Source organism: Melospiza georgiana, chromosome 1 (assembly GCF_028018845.1).
Source record: "Melospiza georgiana isolate bMelGeo1 chromosome 1, bMelGeo1.pri, whole genome shotgun sequence".
NCBI lineage: Eukaryota > Metazoa > Chordata > Aves > Passeriformes > Passerellidae > Melospiza > Melospiza georgiana.
The window spans coordinates 44129056-44151910 of NC_080430.1; the positions used below are offsets into that span (position 1 = coordinate 44129056).

Below are 22855 nucleotides of genomic sequence, written 5' to 3' on the forward strand. Positions count from 1 at the left end.
GCAGTACAAATAAGTGAATTCTTTCTGTGTCACAAATTAACTTCCTGGTCCCTTCCCACTCCCCACAATTGGGTGAAAACATTCCCAAACAGGACTGTGTGGCAGTCTTATTTTCCTCACGTTTCAGAATGATGCTTGGAAAAGGTGTCACTTTGTTTACTGAAACAAAATCTTTTCCCTCTTTCAGCCCAAAAACAAAACCAAAAAAAGCTTGGAAAAAAAGGATAGGAGATAAATCCAAGCCACGCTAAGTGCTGATCTGCACAGGCAGTCAGCAGCAGCACCTGAGCTGTTTCCCTGTGTAAGCAGCTTGGTTCATGAGTGCTGGCAGCAGTTTCATACCTGGTGCTTTGAGTGCAGTGACTGCCACCCTTTGAGGGTGCAGGTTGTGCTCCACCAGCAGCAGTGGTTACCTCAGGTAACCCTTGTGTACAATAAAGCACAGGCTCTTTTGCAACCAGCCACTTCAAAGCAAATCGAGGCTTCAGCAAGCCTTTAAGATAGGTACGTGCACTTAAAATTTATAATTGTGTTTAATTCTACTTAATGCCATAATATCATAATTAGAACTTATGACAATAAGTCAAATTAACATAAGCATGATTTAAATTGTTTAGGTTCACTTGCATTATAATGCTTCAGCAACCATAAATCGATTAAGAAGGACTTTTTAAATTATTATTATTTTGAAGCAACTTCTCCTGAAAAGTGCCAGCATTTAGTTGCTGCAGAATATGCCAAGTTTATACCTGCCAAATGCCCAGTAGAAATGGAGATAATTCCAGAAACACAAGGAAATTTCCAAATTGAATACACACTACCAACATACTTTCAGATTGCACACAGGATTCCTACATGACTCTATTTAACCAGTATGGCACATAAATGGGGATTCTTTTCCATTTTGGAATGTGCAAGCATTTACTTAAGTTGTTGTGGTACCTATTATTTTGAGCACAAAATACTCTCCCTAACAAAGTACACATGCCAAGGGAAGAATGAAACCACAGAAATCACTACTACTTACCATAGGCTTGGTCTTGTGTTGAGGTATCATTTTTAAGAGACATTAGCAAAGATTTTCTATAAAATGTCATTGTCATATATTTTTTAACATTCTTGAATTATGCCATCCAGAATCCCCCTCCCTGCCCCAATAGAATTGAGTTCAGGTCCTAAAGTGAAGTCATTAGAATGGTTCCATAATAGTGAGACTACAGCGGTCATAGTCACTCATCTATGAAACACAATAAACCAGCAAATCTTATAAAAACTAATCAGTTATGAATTTTGTGGGAAGGTCATAAGAAGGATAAGAAAAGATTCCAAGAGCCAACAGTGATCCTTGATCAAATAGCTTAGGAACCACCCATTACATAGGTTAAAAAGTAAGACATCCATTTTTGAGTTTTGAGACATATGAAAGTAGTCTGAGAGTCTGTTTTATGACCTAAACTCTTAAATAATGGAGGAAGATGATCAGCTTATGTTTGTTTTCAGAAAGACAACATATTATTTATTTATGAAGTACAGATAACTCTCATGCACCCTTTGCATAGGCAAAAATCACACCAGGAGAGATCAAAAAGGAGGGTGGGGACATAACAATGGAGGAAGAAAGAAGTCCAACTGCTGAAAACTGGGAATGGACAGAGAAGACAGACAGGAAAGTTTGGGAGCTGTCATGCTCCTCCCATCTGGCCCCATCCATCAGACAAAATGAATGCATAAAGACATTCACACAACTCAGAGGAGAGAATACCTGAGGCATAGTGGGCTTTAGGGCCTTAAAGATGGAAATTCTGGTAAATGGTGAAGCAGAAATTGTAGAAAATGCTGCTGCAGAGAGCTCAGCAGTAGACCCTGAGACAGGTTTGGGTATGGTAGGAATGGAATGACAATACACAAAGAACCTAAAGTTTTAGCACTTAAAGAACTGTACTTATAGTTCTCTGCAAGCTAATTCATTACTCAGTGCTTATAAAATCAAGTCTACGGGTATCATTCTTCTTATTTTATAGAGAGGAAGTAAGCAGAGACAAGCTGAGCAATCTCCTCAAAGCCACTCAGCTACTGTCAGAAACAGTGCTATTAATCAGTAATAATAAAAAGGTGAGATCCAGGACATGTTCACCAGAAATTTCTTAAAGATTTGAGACCAAAAAGATCTTGACATAAGCAGTTCCAAAGGGGAAGTATAGGAATACTCCAAAGGAAAATAAAAATAACACACACAAAGTGAAGAGCAAATAACTGCCAGCAAGGATCTTAAATAACATATTTGTTGCAAAATCTATTCTAGTATTTTGTCTGATGGATTGGCAATTTAAAACAACATGAAATGTTGTTTTAAAATAATTATTCTGATTTTACAAAGATAATGTGGAAGAGGGAAAGAAAAAAAAAACTGAGGGGAAGGAAGCTGAAAAGTGGGCTAGCTGAGCAGCAAAGAGAAACAGTAATGCCTGGCTCGTGGTTCATCCTTGTGGCTATAGTTTGGAAAAATTCCAGGCACAGAAAAGTCAAAGCAGAACAGGTAGGTTGAAACACCAGCAATGCTTAGCAATTCCTTTGTGTCTTAACTTCATCCTCACACTCCAAAAGAAAAAAAATATTGCAGGGAAAAAAGGAACTGAATTATGATTTGATTTAAAAGAATGTAAACAGTAATTTGAAAACAAAGGGCGATGCAATTTGTTGCGTAGTCACACAACATTCCTCTTGGATTTGAAATGCACCAGCGGCAGTTCCACCCCTTCTGAAGGTACAGCCTGACGTCTCACAGTTGAGCCTGAGCAGCTGCTGGAGCTACAAAGTCTTTCTTTCCTCTCCTGTCAGGATGGGTGTGATACAGCTTCCCAACTTGTCTAGGATCCTGTGTTTTTCTTTTCACATTATTCTCATTCTGCTTCAACGGACTACTGCAGCACGAGAACTGAAGTTTGTGGTTGTAGTAAGTAGATTTGTTGTCTGTTTTGTTGTGGGGATTACAGGGACAGAATTACATGTCTGTTGAATCAGACAAGGTGTACAGTTTCTTTGCTTGTGTCCAAACTTAGAAATAAGTACTGCTGCCCTGCTGCTTACTGAGTTTAAAGACCTAACCTAAAGAAAGATAAAAATGTCTCTGGTTCTTAGAATTTTAATCTCCTAATCTTCCTAATTATTTCATCTCCTAATCTCCTAATTATTGTTTCAAGATAACTGACTTTGTGGTAGATGCATAGTGCAGAGGAATTAGGAGATGCAAAGTCCACATTTACCTATTCTTCCTTAATTTAACTGATACTCCAATGCATACTGTTAGAGCTGGTGATAATGGACTAATTCTTCTATGCTTGGAAGATGAAACGTATCGTGTTACAGAAGTTACCACACATAAACATACAAAATAAATATTTTCCATTTCACAATAAATGAATTGTCACAGCAATACACTGAGAAACTAAATAGACAAGTGTTTTTAAGTGGACATTTGAGAGATAAATTGTATTAACTTCAGTTACACTGAAAACAGACTGTAACAATTGTTTTGCTGTTTAACAATTTCTTATTTCAAAGTAGCTAAACACTACTTCAATGTCACTTTCCCAAATGCCTCTTAAAAAAAGAGACATTAATTCAATGTAATACTTTGGCTTATGAAGGTTGAACAATGGTCCTTTTCATTCTTTTTTTTAAATAAAATGTATAATGATAAAGACTAGTTAGTCCAAAGCAATACTTTCTGTACAAAGTTGAGGAGTTTGGAATGAACTTTTATAAATAGGCAATTGAAGATCTTCTCCTTCAGCCCTTCCCTATTTGAGACATTATGTGTGCAGAAGTACTCTATCCAAAACATATCTTTTGGCTCCAGGTAGAGTACTCCATGTATAGCCACATTGGGTGCATTGTGCATGCACAGCTTGGACGAAGGCCAGAGTGCACAGGAAAAACCAGTTCCTGCTCCTGCTGAGACACCACACATAGCAGGGACCTGACACTAATTCCAGTAACATTCTGTGTACAGAATGTTGCATGTCCATGTTACCATTGGAAAAACATGCATACTTGGTAACAGGGAAAACTGGATGAAAACAGGTAGACAGCAAGCCTTGGAGCATTAACTCCTTGAAAGGAATGAGATTTTTATTGAATTACTGTTATTGTGTTTTGACAAGCAATGATTTTGCAGAAAGTTACTGGAAATGTATACCATTTTGGAGAGAGAGGCTTCTTACTCAAAATCATCTGCTTACCATAACCTGACCAAAAAAAAAATAAAAAAAAACCAAATCCACAAAAAAGAAACAAATAAAAAACCAAAAAACAATTTCTAGGATAGCTTGCCACAATAAACATTAAATAGCAGGTAAATTTCATTTAGGCTGTCTTCCTTTTAGTCCTGTTACTTTTGCTTAGGCTGACCAATCACATAAAATGTTACAATAGGTTTAATATTATCACAATATACATCTTTTTTCTCAAGGCATGGTTTATGTATGCTCTATTGAATTTTGCCTTCTGAAATCACTGATTGAATGTTCATAGAAACAGAATTGCTAGTATAAGTATACAGCATAGGAATTGACCCCCATCAGTGAATATACCACTGATATAATGAGATATAATGAGGATGTTGCTACAGTCAGGTAAATCGGAAAGGCATTTTCTGACATACTTCAATAGCCATTGTCCAGCTGTCCTGTAAGCTACCATGTTTTCACCTGGGAGTATTACTGCAGTGTGAAAATTGTCATAATGATGTTTTAAAACTTCCTTAGCAGAACTGCACAATATAAAATACATCTGTAGGAGTGAAGAAACACAGAAAAATGTTCACTTTTTCTCACTTCTAGAATTGTGCTATGCCTGGGAAGGTGTCTCACTCTCTCCTCACAACTTCCACCTTTGTGCTGACTCTGTGCGTTTTGACTATTGGCCACAAGCCCTGTTCTCTGAAAAGCTCTACTTCAAGCCAATTTGTCAAAATCCTTTCTAAATTTCTTTGCTTACATGTAAACATTAGCTTTCACCACAATCTTGTGCAATAAATTTAAGATTAAAGGCAGAATTTAAATTTAAAAACACAAACTTTAAAGAAGAAAATAGGAAATATGTAGGACAATCAGGCACCCAAGTAGAAATGAAGTACTGATTTATTGCCTGTGTTTAAAGAAGTTCTGACCTGAACCTTCTGCCTCTACACACACACATTTCACCTGTCATATATACAAAGAGGTGTGGTTTCTGAGGTACTGTGGTTTCATCATGTTTTTCTTCTTGTAACTCAGGGTAGGAAGCGTTGACTGAGCATGTTATCTCTGAGCGTGATTTCTCTAATCAAGCCAAAGCATCTGAAATCTTGACTAAACTTGCTCAGTACTTCTACATCTGGTTTCCCTGAACTGGCAGCATGATGGTTTCACTTCACTTTTGTTTCTCCCTTCCTACTCCTGGCTTCAAAGTAACAGATCTTTTTGTCTGAAGTTAAGTCTGTCAATAAAAGGGTCTGCAAGATCACTCAGAGACAGACACTTCACTGTAATTCATGGCATTTCTAAATGAAGATTATATATATATATATATATGTATGTATGTATGTATGCTACACAGGCCATATTCTCAGTGCACCCCCTGCCCTGCACCAGATTGTCTCCAATATGATTTTTCACCTGACAACAATGGAAGCAAATGCTGGCCAAAGTCTGACTCATGTGACCATTTTCATATGAAGTGATCATGCTCACAAAGTTATCACGAGTGAATGGAAAACCCAGACACCAAATCAGATTCAAGCCTTATCAGAGTAGAAGGAGAAGGTAATGAATTTGGTAATTATTCACCTATTGCTTTCAAGAACAGAAGTGAAGCACTTCAAAAGGAGTGCCAAAATTAATATACCAAACAGATCTGTTTTCTCCCCTTGTGTACATTCCCCTTACCATTGCCCCCTTCTTGATTTCTGGAGTCTTTTCACTTTTAAGGATGCTTCCTTGCTCCTCTTCTCTCATTCTTCCATGTTTTGTGTCTCCTGAAAGGTCAGGAAGGTAATCTGTTGGTCAGGAGTAATAAATGCTGCAACACACATATTTTTAAATTACTTTGATGAATCAACTAATTTTTAAAACAGTTGAAACTATGAGTGTTGAGAAACTCATATCGATGAGTAAGGTAGGATCTGTAGGGATACACTTTCTTTTCCTATCAGGTGTTCTAATGAAAAAAACAGTTTCAAATTTTAGAAAAAGTCTCCTAAGATGAAGCTGTGAGTGAATGAATTAGTCTTTCAGGTTAAGTGGTTGTTCATAGGGTCATTGTTTCCTTTGCAGCTGAAGCAAGGTTATTTTCAGAAGTAGCAAGGAGGTTTGAGCACATACAAAAACCAGTTGGCTAAGAAGCTTTATCCCTGAATTCCTAAAAACAGGATTCTGCTTTTTTAAGTGTTTGTTCCCCTCTTGCTGCTTCCAGCTTAGTGTTCATACCATATTTATGCGACACTGTGCAATGAAGGTGCAGAAATATGAACAAGGATCTTAATTTTTATTTCCTCTTTTGTGTGGACTTAAAGAAACTAAGCTTCTTTTTAGAAGAGCAGACCTCCACTCCTTAAAATTCTTAAGGTTACAAAGAAATTAAACACTTTCCTTTACATCTCCTGCTCATATATATCGTTTGATCTTGATCTTTCTGCACACTAACTTCTATTCAGAACAAATGCTGTTCTGATTTTATTGAAAGCTTTATGGGTTGACTGTTGTGACAGTGACTGTTGTGACACACTCAGGGTTAGGCAGAAAACTGAACATAAAACATCACAAGCCAGTATTTAAAATCTAACACATTGTCAGTAATTTCTCTCTACTAAAAAGGGCATATTTATGGCCAAGTGTTGATCTATTGTTAATTATTGCCTAAAAATACATAAAAATTAGTCATTTAAACATGTCAGTCAGTTTGAACGATTGCCAATTACCTATAAAAATGCTCTGCTGTGAAGCTGGATAATTTAACAAGAGAGGATGCAGCTATGTTGTGATTGGGAATTTACCCTTCACTCTTGACACAGCTACCAGCTTGTCCAGAAAAACTAATAAATCCTACCTGACACCTATGTATGTAAGCATAAGGAAAGGAGCAGTAGTACAAAAGTCCTTATCACTCATTTTTCTTGCACTGAGCTGAATTAACCACCAGACAATGTAACTTACTCTCCTGCTCACTACAGGTGCACTGAGAAACTGTTATAAAGAACCGACTGAGATTCCAGACTATAATAAATGAGATTTAAAGAGGATTAAAAATTGCATAGAAAAGGAAAAAAAAAAACCCCAAACAAGAAACTTGATAATGAGGGTGAAGACCCTCCTCAATTCACTGCAAAATATATATTTTAAGTTGGCCACATAGTGAAATTAAACCGGCAAAACAAAAAACATAATGAGCTGTCTTCTACATGTTCTAATGGTAACTTATACTCTAGCAAACTTTGCTGTCTATTGTAGAAACAGAGTGAGAAATCCAATTATATTTGCCTTTAATGGACAGTATTTTCCATCTCTGCAGTACCTGCTCCAGCACAGGTCTGTGTGCATTACTACAGAAGGCTGATGGAAAGGATATGTGCTGTAATTAAAACATTAAGTCACACCACTGGTGTTTACTTTGAAAAATATAAACGTGAAACACCTCCCAGTGGGAGTGGCAAACAAACAAGTGTGATCAGCCTTCTCTCATGTCTGGGCAAGAATGATGTGGCTTAATGAGGCAATGGAGAGTATTAATTATAAACAAGTTAAGCACCACTGAGGTATTAGGGCATAAATGTCATTTTATTAACAAATATACCGTGCTGCTACATTGTCATTTTATTGTGCTAAGTCAGGAAAGAAGTTGGTGATGGGAACATTGATAAGCAAAGGTAATTTTTCCAACAATTTGGGTCAGCATCCTGAAAGGTTGTCTGGAGCCCTGTGAATTTGTATTTCAGCATTTTGTTTCACATGAATCTTCTGTGGATTTAATTTTTCTAAGCCCATGCAGTATATGCTATGGGGGGAATAATTTAGTTTTTCAGAACCATTTAATCTAGGGCTGTAATTTCCTTTGTATGCTGGAATAAAAATACAAAAAGGTTCATTTAATTTTTCTGATTAAAAATCATATGATTGAATGCATCACACTAATACTCAGCATGCTGGACTGTTCAGGATAGTGAAGCAACCAAAGTCTTTGCTCTCACTGAATTTGATAGAGATAAAATCCTAAAGACTTTAAAAAATATTTTATATTTGCATGTAAAAGTACTAATAAAGTATTAATTAAGCCAACAATGTAAATGTTTATACTCTTTTATCTTTATATTTTAGGATGATTGAGAAACTGAGCATAAGATCCATGTGTACATAGAATTACTTTTAAAGATACTGCTATGAAAAAAAGGTTACCAAAAACATTTCAAGTGTCTATGACAAAGTAATTAAATACTAATCTAAGCAAATCAGTAACTGGCTTAATATTCACAGGAACTGAGTTTCCAAAATTCAGGCATATTTCCTGTCTAAATGCCTATCTGTGAACACAATCCCAACATTAACATCCTGGGTGATTAATGTTCTAGAAGGAAGAATCATCAGGCTTATGCCCACTTAATTCTAATATAATTATACATAACCTTGATTTTAAAGAATATATTCACATCCTACTTGACCAGGTTTCTGCAGACTCTCCAACATTTTCATTTGAAAAATGACACTGGAAGTATAATATATGCTTCACTTCTAGTTAGATAAGAAAGGAGTGTTAACAGTAATGAACTCAAGGGGTTTTGATTGCTTACATTGTCAGCTTTTCCGACATGGTGACCGAACACCAATTGTGAACTTTCCAACTGATCTACACAAAGAAAGTGAATGGCCCCAGGGATTTGGACAGCTCACCAAGGTATGTTGACTTTCTTATAAGAACTTAAAAATGCTATTGAAAGAGGAAGTGGGAAGATATTTTTGTGTGTTATGTGTGTGTCTAAAAAGCATTAGCAAAAATCCCAGCTTCTGATAGTTGCTATTAGCAAATACCAATACCAGTAATTTATAAATATTTTTGCAATATTGTTCATTTAGCTGTTATTAAATTGAAATCTTGTTCATCATAGCTTTATAATTACCTTCCTAAAAGCAACAACTTCATGATAGTGTGTCTGCTTTCAAAAAAATTGCAAGTTTAAACACTGTACTGTTAACATTGATGAAGTTCTAATGACCATTAAGTACTGAGCCCTGTGAAAGGTCAAAGACACAACAAGTCCACATCTCATCATTGGACTGACAACCACCAATTCACAAAACAAGAGAAGACTTGCAGGAGGAGGTTGCCTCTGGGGACAATGTGTCTTCCAACAAGGCCACTTGCAGTCCAGAGTTTCACTAGGATGCACTGAACCTACTTGCTGCTCTGGCATTTTAACACCAAGCCTTAGCTCTTTGACTACTTGACATATGAAGCTCTGGAGCAAAAGGAAGCTAATGCATTTCCTAATAATATTTTGTCATGGTGCAGAAGTATGAAACAGATACAGTTCAGTGTTTAATGCTTTAAGGGGGCTTGAAAGATGTGAAAAATTCACACACTGAATGCATTACTGTCTCATTACTAGCTTACATACTAAGATGTCCCTGCTTTGGCATTGATTTTTTGATAGCTTTTTGCTATTTTGCTATCTTTTTAAAAACAGTAGTAGGAATGTACTTCTCTGACAGATAGAAGTTAAAAAGTTCAGCTCAGGCTTTAGAAATAAATCACAGAAAAGACAGTGCGCAACCAAAGACAACCGCAGGCGCACCAAAGCAAAGACAGAAGAATGCTACTTAAGGCAGAAATATAAGCCACAAATGTATAAGGCTGGATAAATAACAGAGCAATGACAATGATAAATACTAGGCTGTCAATCATCCTCTCTCAGCTGTCACTAAATGACATACATTGTAAAGGACAATGTTGATCGGTGTCTACAGATCTACAGCACTGTGGAAATAATATTTGTACAGAGTCAGGGGCATTGCCTTTCTGTAGCAGATACTGCAATCTTAGCACTTCAGAACATAAAACTTCTTCATAGATAAAAGTGAACATTTATATTAAAAATTCTAGATCACCTGCAACATACACAGTTCTTCTGGTTTTGGCTGAGAGAGAGCTGGGACAGGGCTCTGTTTTGTGCTGAAAACAGTGCTGATAACACAGGGATGTTTTTGTTACTGCTGAGCAGGGCTTACACAGATTCAAGGGCTTTTCTGCTTCTTGTACCACCCTGAGTTTGTCTGGGGGGGAAGTAGGGAGGGGACCCAGCTGGGGCAGCAGGTGTCCACTGACCAAAGAGATATACTGTACCATATGATGCCATGCTCAGCATATAAAACTGGGTGGAGAAAGAGGAAGGGGCAGACATTCAGCTTGATGTCATTTGTTTTCCCAAGTAACTGGGATGGGGCTCTGCTTTCCTGGAGGCCTAACACCTTCCAGTCCATGGGAAGTGGTGAATAAATTCCTTGTTCTGCTTTACTGGCATGTGTGGCTTTTGCTTTTCATATCAAACTGTCTTCAAAGCTTGGAGTTTTCCCACTTTTACTCTTCTGATCCTCTCCCCAGTTTCACCAGGGCTGAATGAGAGAGCAGTTGTGTGGTGTTCAGTTGCCAGCTGGGGTTAAACCACAGTAACAGTACGTTATACAAACAGTTAATGATAACGTAAAAGGTGATAGCTGAAGACAAAAAATAAAAAAAGAAAAAAAGACACTTTTACACTAAAAGTCTCTAGTAACCCTAATCTTGTAGTTACCCATATGCTTGCCTTACAGACTGGAATGCAGCAGCTATTTGAACTTGGACAGTACATGAGGAAACGATATTCCAGCTTCTTGAACAGCACATACAACAGGCAAGAGGTATAGAGCAGATCTGTCTGCAGCACATTTCTCTGGCATAGCAGAACTATGGACTTAAAAAAGCACATTATCATACTCATTTCATTAATGGAGAAATTCAGGTAATAGAAGAACATTTTTGAAAGTCAGACTTATGTCAAGGTAAACACAGAATAAAATCTATTCTTCAGCTCTTACATTCTGTTTGGGTCTTTCACAGCCTAATTTTCCCAAACTGAACAGCTCAAAGTTGAATGAGTTGGGAATTTTTCAACAGACTAAGACAAGAATGATCACTGCACAGATAAATACTTCTCCAGTCATGTGATGGGCCATGCTTACACACTTCCTCCTGTAACAGCTCTTTGGATGTGCTTATCATACAGCACAGATCCATTGTGGGGAAGACACCTCTAACATTTTGGTCTCTTTAGGAGGCATGCATTGTGGGAAGGCATGAAATACCTTTGCTATGCTTCCAAGAGAAGTTTAGGGTTTTGAGTGCTTTAACATTCCTGATCACGGATAGACCATGGAATCATTTAGGTGGGAAAAGACCTTTATGAATTTCAAGTCCAATTGTCAACCTGTCCACCATTAAATCATATATATCAATGTTAAGATTGAGAGAAAGAAGATAAAGAATGTCCTTCTTTGAAATCAAGTTTTCCTATTCTTTTAGTTCAGTCTGGAGGTTAGATTCCAAATTAAAAGATGCCTTGAAAATTCCATTTGTGAAACTGAAGTAGGGCCCTGCAAAACTGAGTTACAGTTTCACGGTTTTGACTTTATGCAAAAATATAACACTAAAAACAAGAAGTCACTACCGACAAGTTGGGTAAAATTTCCCTAATATCTTATAGTTTCCATTTTATCTTTAATTCTTTGCCATTCTATTTTCAGTTTTACATCCAAAGTACAGATTATGATCGCACCATTATGAGTGCCCAGTCATATCTTTCTGGCCTCTTTCCACCAACTAGCAGCCAAATTTGGAACCCTGATCTTCTCTGGCAACCCATTCCAGTCCACATTTTTCATAAAACAGCAGAGCAGGTGAGTACTGGCTAGAAGCATTCTATAAAGTCCTAATCTTTCACAGAAGCAAAAGAACAGAAAAAAGGAAAATAGCAAAAAAACACTTTTAAGCTTTTTGAGTTCAATATAATAGAAAATATCAAATGCAGCTACTGGCTGACAAGCATTTCATAGGTCAATCGTAACAGCTTCATGAAAATCCTCCTTCCATAGTTGCAGAACACCTGAATTACCACACACACTACCATTTTCTCCGAGGTTATTTCTTCTGACCAGAACACTTTTGGACAATATTCTAGAGAAGTTGCCCTAAATCTTTACAGGAAAGAAGTGCTTTTCTAATCACCACTCAAGTAGGCAGATCTTTAATCTTTGGCAATTTTTTTTCCATAGTTTATTCAAGGAATAAACTTGAATTTCCACCAGCCACTGTAATGACCTCAAAATGATTACCTTCCTATTCTGGTAGCACTTAGGCATTCTAATTACAGACAAGGGCTCTTTTATGCTCAGTGCTATAGAAACATTTAATGAAACCCTAGAACTTCTCTTGCAGATCATAAGGGTATACCTACCTGAATAATATGTCCTGTAGAAGTTTTACTTCATGTAGCTCACTCTGGCTGACTCAGGTTTAGATTTTAATTTCACTTGCTCTTGTGACAAGGACTGTGTAAGGAACAGTGTGGCCAACAAGGATAAAAAGCTTGTGAGTGTAAAAACAGAAAGCCTCATTTAATTCTGGCTTTGAGGACTTTGAGAAGCTGACTTTAAGGAAATTTGTACAAACCACCTATTACATAACTAATGCATCTACATAACTGCCCATCACCAACATCAGGCCATGGACTCACTCATTAGGGGGCTGCCACACCTCTCTCCCTTTGATGTTGCTCCATTCTTAGAGCCCATGTTTGAAAACAAGTACAGGGAGAAAGGGTTCCCACAAACTGGATTAGGCAAGTGTGATTCAACCAGAAACTTAACCCTGTTCCTAAACAGAAAAGAACACTGTCATTGTTATTTAAATAACAGAGGAAGTCCTTTCACCAGAAGACAAGAAAAACATCAGGGTGGTTAGAGTTTTGGCTACGGAATACCTCAAAGCCCTTAGGGTTTGAGGGGTAGGAATCATAGTGCAATGAAACAACCTGTTTGAGGAAGGGAAGCTCATTTGTAGGAGTCTCTAGTGCCTCATCATTTCTGTGGCTGCTTCAGGAGTGAGTACTGATGCTTCCATCAAACACACCTCTGCAGCAGCATAAAATGCCTTTTATCATGCAAACCACCTGGAAAAAAAAACATTGTTCTCTTGTTAAACCAAGCAGATGTTTGAAGGTATGTTCAAGCCCCAAGCAACACAAAGTGGGAAACTGGAGCCAGGTACAGTTCTATAAAAAAACCATAATCACAGTTTATTTTTAAGCTGCTGAGATCTATCAAGACTTGACAGGCAACAGTACTGAGTACTGCTTAATGAAGCCAAAGGGAGTGGCTTAATTAATAACACCTAGAGAGGGATAATTAAGGCATACAGCAAGAAAAACATTTATATTGTGTAATTAAACAACATTCCCCAGTCTCACATTGCAACTCTGAGCTTTCATCCTCAGTGTGCTGCTGTTACAGAAAAATTGCATCCTTGGTAACCTATCCAAGGGAAAGTGGGCTAGGGTCAGTTGGGGGCTGCTGCCAATGTCCCACTGGAGACATGCTGGAAGTGCAGTCTGTAAATGTTACAGGATAATACTAGTGCTGGGTCAAAAATACTCTAGTGATGCGGCATAAAATGCTGAACCAGCACAAGCTTGTTTTGTTCACCATGGCTTTTCACTGACATTTTATGCTGTATCAGGTATCGTTTGTCTTTGTGCAATTGATATATTTTTTGCCAGAGCTCAGGGTTTGAAGCACGCATGTATTTACATGCTGTTCAGATCAAATATGTGTTATCATGTGATCTTGTAAAGCACATACTTGGAGTAAATAAAAGTGAACCATTTCCCTAAAGAAGAACAGAGCCCTTAGCCCCATAGCTTTTTGATATTTCAGGAGAACAATCTGTCACTCTTGTTTTAAGTTCTGTCTATTAAGTAGTACTTAAAATGCTTACCATAATCCACTGGTTATCACCAAAGAGATGAGACCTGGATGTGTAGATGGAGAAGCAATTCAGATTCCAGCTACCAGGTGGAGTTAAGTTACAGCTGAGAGAATGCAGAAAATGAGAGGGAAATTGTAGCTTTTTAAAATTTTTGATCATGGACCCCAACCCATTTCTCAAAGCAACCCCTTGACAGACATGTGCCATTTCTTTCTGCCAAAATCAGTTAAATTGAGGGAAATCAAGCTATCACAGAAACAAGTAACCATTGAAAAGTCAAGTTACCCCAGTCTACTCACTATGTTAACTGAATTAATTATTAAGGTACCCAAACAAACAACTATTGAGTTGGTCTAGCACAACCATGAATCTGTCCAAAAATATTACACCATTAATCTCAGAAAAAACAGAGGGGTGTTGATAATTTTAGAACTATTCTAAGTTTTTCTTTTCATGTTTCAGAGGCTGAACTTCCCTCTGCCCAACTGTCCCCGTTTTGATGAACTCCAGCATGAAACACAAACATCTAAAGAATTTCAAAGTAGAATACAACCATACATGGTAAGAGGAAAAACAAACAAACAAAAACCTAAACAAACCCAAGATGTGAGAAAAAAGAAGGTAACTAAGTTGTAGAAGTTAAAGAATTGCACTTTTTCTTTTGTTAAAATGCAAAAACAAATTGAAAAAATTAAACTCCTGTTTAGGTAAGGTCATCATTGGGTCAGAGATGACACAGAGTCAGATCAGAAGGCAAAGTGGCAATAGCCCTAATTTTACTGAAACCACATCTTTTATACACTGGTCTGATACAGGTGGAACTGATTGGTCATTTAACCAATACATTTCAGATGACTGGCTAATTAACAAGACACCCATTTGTAAACAACCTTATGGGCAAAACAGCTTATTACCAAACACCAGGTGTAGATTGTTTAGAATTCTTTCTCTCCAGCTCCCTAAAGTTTCCCAGACCAATTCATGGGAAAGCTTATCTAGGCTTTCTCCATCTCTGACCAGACTATTGCATCTCCAAGGTCAGATATTAGAGAAAGTTTCTTCACCCAGAGGGTGGTCAGGTACTGAACAGGCTCCTCAGGAAAGTGATCACAGCACCAGCCTGACAGAGTTCAAGAAGCATTTGAACAATGATCTCAGGCACATGGAGCGATTCTTAGAAATGTCATGTGCAGGGCCAGGAGTTGGACTAAATGATCCCTACAGGTCCTTTCAAACTCAGCTTTTTCTTTAGTTCTGTGAAAATTCTGTGAAAGGGTTGGGTGTTAGTGAATCTATATGCATGTACATTCCATGTGTATTGAGCATTTGTGGTATACTCTTCACTTTTTCCCCACAGGATTTTTTGCAAACAATGGCAGTTAACACAGGGCTTGAACTAAATCACCTTAAAATACTGGACAATTTCCAGCTCTGGAATACATATGACACTCTTCATTGTGAGGTAATAATAAATCAATAGATGCTGGGGATGAATATAAGTCCAACTTTGGGTTTCAATTAAACTATGGCAATGTGTTTTCACAGGAATGAGTTGTATTTTCTCCTACTTTTTTTTTTTTTTTTTTTTAATCTAAGTTATATTTTAGTGCTTTGGTAAAAAAAAGATATCAAAAAAACATGGTCTATAGCTTGGGAGATTGTAATTTCCATTTCAGGTTTGAAGAACTGGTACCATTCCCATTATTTCCTTTTTCCCCTTCCCAATATGCTGCTATAGAATTATTCAGCATAATGGCTATAATAGATTTGTGATTTTTAACAGAGAAATTAAATTATTAGCGTTAAACTATTAAAAGGTAAACATCAAAACACTTATGATTTTGAACATGAGAGATCATGAAAGATCTATAAATTAAAAATTTCAAAAATTCTCTCAGTTAAAAAACATCAAAATACTTATGATTTTGGACACGAGAGATCATGAAAGATCTATCAGTTAAAAATTTTTGAGACAGTGATTGCTATCAGTTAAAAAATGCCCAAATTGACAACAAACATGGGATAATTCCATTTGACCCCAGCCACTACCAGCAGTGCATGAAGGACTTTGAACATATCCTCTACAAACTGAGGTAATTAAACATGATACGACACTGTCACTGTTACATGACTGAAGAGTGACACTTGTCTCTGGTTGCCCAGTGATAGAACTGGTATGTGGACAGCTATACGGAAAGGCAGAAAAAATTAAATATTTATAACCTGAAGACCCAGAAAAAGAAAGAGAAGAAGACATATGTCTGCAATATTTCCCACCAAGATAAGTGTCTCTATAGCAAGAACACACTATGGAATCTCCTTCATTTAGATGCTTCTCTCCCCATTTACTCACTTCAGGCCAATCCCATTCCCACAAAATGTGTTTCAAGGCATGCTCTGGAGTAAAACCATACTGGACAGAGAATGGCAGGACAGCCTCAGAAAGTCTAAACTAAGTAGTGTGAGTGTAGATGATAGGATGATGGAAACCAGTGAATTATAAACATGCTTTTGTTTTCCTTTATCACTAGGATATTCATAATTACACTCTCCCTGTATGGGCCACTAAAGATGTAATCAACAAGATGGAAAAACTGGCAGAATTGGCTTTACTCTCATTATTTGGGGTTTATAAAACAGAAGAGAAATCACGGCTACAAGGAGGTAAATCAAAAAATGCATAGCTTTAAGAAAGGAGGAGGTAATGCAACATGTTGTCACTTCACTAATGCAAAATTATTCAAACAAACCCTTGATTTGAAACTATGGACATTGGATGCCATATTAACTATTCAAATATGTGCTGAACATTGGCACTTGCATGGATAAAATACCACAACAAGGCGTAAAAATTAATATCTTCAGGTTTTCCAGATTTTTAAAGGTATTAGGACTTTTTAGAAATAGTATAGAAAACTAAGGGAATAAATCAGGCCCTCATGGTTATGATCATTACTTACCTTATAGTAGGTTAGATTTAGTTGTTTCTCCAACATTTCTTCTAATTGTTTTCTGTTGTTTTTCTCCCTTTGATGTACTGGTTATATATTGTGTCAAAACACTGGCAACATACTTGTAGCTCTCTGAGTGATATAAAGCTGCTCCAAAACAGTCTGATCAGAGTAGAAGCTGAGAGATTCCAGTTATGTCTATACTGCAAGAACTACAAGAACTGGGAGCTACTGCTTAGCTCCAAAATGGGGGCACATAGACTGTGCTGCACTTTCTGACACTACTTCAGGACACAACCCTGGAATTTATCATATGATCCCCGGGTATCCATGAGCAGGAAATCCAAACAATTGTGTTAGAATATTTGCAGGCTGGAACATTTGAGGTTAGGCTTTCTAATGCATCTACTGTGCAGCTTAGATCTAGGTAAAGAATTATTAGCAGATCCATCACCTAGGCATGCACATCACAGGATCAAATATATAGCAATTACTGGCTCCAATCTGCAGTAAAGCCTATTAGCTGGCAGATGCCCATATTAAATAGTCAGGACTATTTAATGTTCACTGGCATACCAGCTACATCCTCTTTTCTTAAAATTATATAAACTGTTCTTCAGGCAATTTCTGCTGCCCTTACCCATTGGTTTTAGAATACCTTTGGGCTGGAGAAGAAGCACAAAAGAGCTTTGGAAAAAGCAAAGAAGCAATAACGTGTAACATGTTGGAAGTAAATAGTTAAAATATTTCTTTGGCATGTATAGAGGAAGAGACCAGCACAGTTGTCATTATTCCAACACTACAAAAAAAAAAAAAAAAAAAAAAGAATGGAGAGATCTCAGCATAACAGAACTGGAAGTGTCATTATCACCAGTTCTCAGGATGGTTCTAAATTATTTCCTGTGAATCCTGCTTTTTCACTTGACCTGGATGATGAATCATATTTTTCTCCTCTGTAATATCTTCTCTGTAGTTACAAAATTGTATTAAACTGAAAAATGAATATGAGGCCTGAGTAGATGTCTTATATTTGATACTCACATTATTTTTTCTTTTTTGTTTCCATTCAAGCATTATACCTTCATTTTCCACTTCCTTTTTCCCATATTTTTAAGGTGTCCTTGTGGATATTATTTTAAACAGTATTAAACAAGCTGCCAATTCTTCAAAACCAACAAAAATGGAGGTCTACTCTGCAGTGAGTATTTTCATCTTTCATAAATCTTGCTTTGATTTTATCAGTATTTAAGTTAAATGAAGGAATAATACACTACAGTTTAATTCAGCCAACAAGCTAAACACTAATCAGTACAAGAACACAGCATAGGCATGGATCTCACCTCGGTTTTAGTTAAACTATATTTTGCAAAAAAACCTATATATATATTCTATCCTTCATTATTCCTACTACCCAATGGTGCAGTTTCTATTAGTTGCATCTTTCCTGAAGTGCTGCAAAGGTACTGCCAATAGCAGAACTTCAGCTGCGCCTCCAAACCTCTCTTCTGTGGGTCCTTTTCTATTACTACTACTATTATTTTATTTATTTTAGAGGGTGAAGAGGGCCACTTCCGTCAGGCCAAGATCTGCTTAGCTCATCATTCTGTCTCTAACAAGAGCCAAAGGCAGGGATGAATGTGAGAATAAAGACAGCACAGTCTGATAAAACCTTCCAGCAATCTGTGTCTTAGGGACTTCCTGGGACAGAATTTGCCCCTGTGTTTAGTCTCTCTTGACAGACTGTCTTCCATCAACTTGCCTAATTACTTTTTAAATTCATTTCTACCTTTGGAATCTGCAACATCCTGTGACAATGACTTTTGTGTTAAAAAGTACTCCTGCTTTTATTCACATTTTCTGGGTCTCTAACGAGTTTAGTATTTTCTGTCACTCCTCTTCCATATTTCCTTTTCCAAGACAGAGTCCTACTGTATTTAATCTTTTCTCCTATAGAAACTACTTGATACCTCATATCTTTCTCACTGTTCTTCCTACATGACTCCATGTTCTTTTTGAAGAGGAAAGAGCCGTATATCCAGATTTTTCACTTCTGCTTTAATAACCTGAGTTCATGTATACTGTTATTTTTGAAACTGATCAGCCTATAAAATTCCAGAACCTGAATATTAATTAAAGCATAGCTGCTAGACTATAGTATAAATAGGTCTGGCAGATACATACATATATATATGTGCCTAAAGATGCTTGCAAAATTTATGCACCGAAGTGTTTGGACTTCCTGCCTTCAGCTCCTCTTCCTATGATCCTTGCAAAAGCCAGGGGTAATGGGTAGATGAAGAAACTATATGTGGGTGGGTAACAGATCCCATAAAAATAGAAGCCAAACTGAGATTTTGTTGTATGAGTCCAAACAGAAGGAACAATAGAAAAAAAATCTGAAGTGGAAGAAAGGAGAATAATCTTTGAGCACAACTATTTTGTCTGGTATACTACCTGAAAAAAAAAAGTACTTGTACCTTCACTTGAAATGCCCTAGATTATACTACTGTACACTGCCTTAATCTGACCTTGGAGCAAAAGACACTACCACAGGCAGGAAAAGAGAAAATGAACTGAAAAAGTAGATTTATTACTCAAACCACATCTTGCTTTCCCTCAGTATCTGTCTCCAAAATCCTGCCAGATGGTGTAAGGCACATACTGCAGTAACTCTTTGGAAATGCCTCCTGCTGTCTGTAGTAATCAGTTAACATGTTTTTCCCAATGGTGAATATACTGAACACAGTTTTATGGTCAAATTTACACAGGTTTTCTTTTATCTTCATTTCCACTCCCTCTCTATTCTTGTCTCATAACTCTGGATGAATGCTAGTTGAATTAATTGACTGTAAAGGATGGATTTTTTTTTTCCAATAGCATGACACCACAGTTGGGGCTCTCCAGATTGCTCTCAATATTTTCAATGGAAAACTGCCACCATATGCTGCTTGCCAGTTTTTTGAACTCTACCAAGAAAGCAATGGGCAAGTATCTTCTTATTGATGCAAGAAAGAGTGTTTAGAATTTGCTACCCTCTTCCACAAAACCATTTTTCTCTCAAATATTGTGAGGAGATAATAAAGATAAATTTTCATTTAAATATATCCTTCACTAACAGCCCATAGGCACAAAATCATATTAAAACTAGGGAAAATTACATTTTCTGGATGTATGCTTTGAAAGACAGGAAGATATAAAACAAGCCTTATGAGAGGGAAGAAAGTGGTAAAATAAATTTTCTTGATTCTCCAGATGATAGCAAGAACATTTCCAAGACATAACTCCCACAGTAAGCCAGTTGGCTTAGAGGAGCCCAGTGCTGGTGCCATTCAAGGAGCCTGCAGAAAGACCTTTTCAGCTGTCTGTTGATCTGTGCAGTTAAATTAACAGCTTTGCCAAACTGGGATTTGCAGATGTCTTTCACAAAGCCTCCACTCTTGGAGAACAGGTTCTAGAGTAGGATGTTAGAGCCTATTTCCATCATGCTGTCTCAAAGTATGAAACCTTCTATTTAAGAACCTTTTTTAAAAAAAAGCTTTTCAATGTCGTTAATCAGGCAATATAGCATCGAAATGCATTATCGGAACGACACTTCAAAGGATCCTTATCTCCTCACTTTGCCAGGGTGCACCTCTTCTTGCCCACTTGAGAAGTTCGCTGAACTAGTTTCTCCTGTGATTACAGAAAACTGGTCAAAAGAATGTGGGAAGAAAGACAAAATGAAAGGTAGTGTAACAGTTCTGTATTTTCCACATAAGACACAGAGGCAGATGTTTTATCAATGGCTCCGAACTTTGTACCTTTCACACAATCAATAGATTTCCCTCTAAGTGTGGGCCAGATTTACTATGGACAAGAAATGTCAGTAGAAATTAAATTAGCATATTCACAAAAGGAGCTGCCTAAAGGCCATGGTCAAAACCAGATCACCACTTGTTGAAAACATCGAAGAGAAGTACGGATGTCGGTGCTATACAAGCGTCCCGTTCAAGTTGGATACAGCAGACTTTCTGCAAATGCAAAGCAAGAATGGCTTGCAAATGCATGGCAAGATTTGTGCATCTGTATTTCTGCAGTTGTACTGAGTGCAGCTGATCCATGATCTACTAACAGCTGAGAACTGATCACCTCTTCCTGCCTGAATATTATTTCTGGGAGGGAGGAGAAGAGCAAGGCAATACATGTTACTTCTCAATAGTCCCGTTATTTCCCCTGTCCTGCAGATATTCACCATTCTGCTGATCCCTGATGAAACTATTTTTCTTTTTTCATTAACTACACATAGGCCCTCCTGCCCTATGGAAACATGGGAGCAAGATTCACCTATGCGTAGGAAGCAATCTGCAAATTTCTAGGATTGAAGTACATGTTCTTATGTTACATGTCAGTAAATATGGTCTTGCCAGAAATATTTCCATTGCACATATATATAATTAGACTGTTAGCTTTGCATATTAAATGGTATACATATATGTCTTTCATTAACTCCCTTTTCATTTATTTTTTGTTCTTCACAGATATTTTTATCGGATTTAATGTTGCTGTTGGCTTCTTGTCCCTTTTTAACCTTGTACTGCTCTACCTCCTTTATCATTATGGAAGCTGCAGGAGCAGAAACAGCTACCAAGACATTTAAAGAGGAGGTAAAAAATGAAAGTGAGAGCAGCTAGACATCAAAGAATACTTGAAGTTGCTGATACCCATCAGTTTGCTCTGGTCAAAATAATCTCCAAAGCATATTCAATATACTTGAACAACTGAGGTATCTGTGGCCTAAAATTCTACACATCTGCAGTGAGAAATACTGTAGAAATATGTTATTTCAGGAAATACTGGATGGATGGAATTACTCCAATTTATATCTTTATTCTACTACTACTATTAATCAATCTTATATCAACCAATGGGGTGAAGGAATGCTATTGCCTATGTTTATTTTATATTGCCTATTACCATTTAGCCCCCTGCTGCTCAACAAGCCTTTCTTCAAAACTGCACTCTAATATTTACCTTACTTCCTATAAATGGCTATTTTGCTGATGCACAGGAAAATAGTTTTAGTGAGCAGAAGTTGCATTACTGTATGAAAAAGACTCATACCAGCATTTGAAGATACTGTTCCTGCATTTATTAATGCAAATTTATGCAAGAGTTTTGACCTTGGTCTTTAGCTAATAAGTCTTCAGCCTGCTCTTTAAAGGAGTTACACCTCTATAGCTCTTACTGAAAGTAATACAACTGGATCATCTCTGTCACATATCCAGGCATCAAGCAAGAAGCTTAGTGCAACAGCACCTTGGCCAGTGTCTGTAACTTCACTAATATGGATAAGTAAATATATTAAAATCTATTTTCAGCTGCTACACTGTTTTCCTATTTTTCTGAGTTCCCAGTCATGAATGATCCTTTGCTCTGCATTTTTTGAGCCACTCTTAGAATAATTCCTCAAGCTATCACTCTCTTCATTATCTTTTATTTTAAATCACAATAGCTCCTTTAACTCCTTGCTCTGTTCACAATACTATATGTTAGCAAGATGTACACTAAAAGTAAGAGAACAATGATTCTGCTTTTTGTATGTTGATCTCTTCTGTGCAATTTATTTTGTTTAGATTGTAAGCTTCTAATGTCAGGGAATGTGTTTCTGTAACTGCTCTTGAGTGTCACAAACTATATGCATAATAAGCACTAATATTGCTGTATAAAATCCTGCTTATTGTTGTATGTTTCAAGACTGAATCCAGACCTTTTCATCCTGTAGTCCTGCAGAGGATACTGTGAATTATAATACCTTGGAGAAGTCTCTTTAGAAACCAAGACAACCACACAAACAGGTGCCAACAGCAGGGTCAGCCCAA

General features: G+C 37.1%; 1 protein-coding gene across 1 annotated transcript; it reads left to right on the top strand.

Moving 5' to 3' along the window:
* Positions 1 to 2823: 2823 nt before the first annotated feature.
* LOC131087219 (prostatic acid phosphatase-like) lies at positions 2824 to 21633 on the top strand. The gene is made up of 11 exons (XM_058030709.1): positions 2824 to 2953; positions 8830 to 8925; positions 10839 to 10925; positions 11808 to 11960; positions 14509 to 14607; positions 15404 to 15508; positions 16578 to 16710; positions 18113 to 18195; positions 19875 to 19981; positions 20554 to 20723; positions 21515 to 21633. Exons 1-11 carry the CDS (start codon positions 2840 to 2842, stop codon positions 21631 to 21633), a joined length of 1266 nt encoding a protein of 421 aa, XP_057886692.1. The 5' UTR covers positions 2824 to 2839.
* The last annotated feature ends 1222 nt before the right edge of the window (positions 21634 to 22855 follow it).

Coding starts and splice junctions, on each gene's coding strand:
- LOC131087219 (XM_058030709.1), top strand. CDS start 2,840: ATGGGTGTGATACAGCTTCCCAACTTGTCTAGGATCCTGTGTTTTTCT. Junction 18,196..19,874: donor AAATGGAGGTCTACTCTGCA/GTGAGTATTTTC, acceptor TTTTTCCAATAG/CATGACACCACAGTTGGGGC. Junction 20,724..21,514: donor GAAGAAAGACAAAATGAAAG/GTAGTGTAACAG, acceptor TGTTCTTCACAG/ATATTTTTATCGGATTTAAT.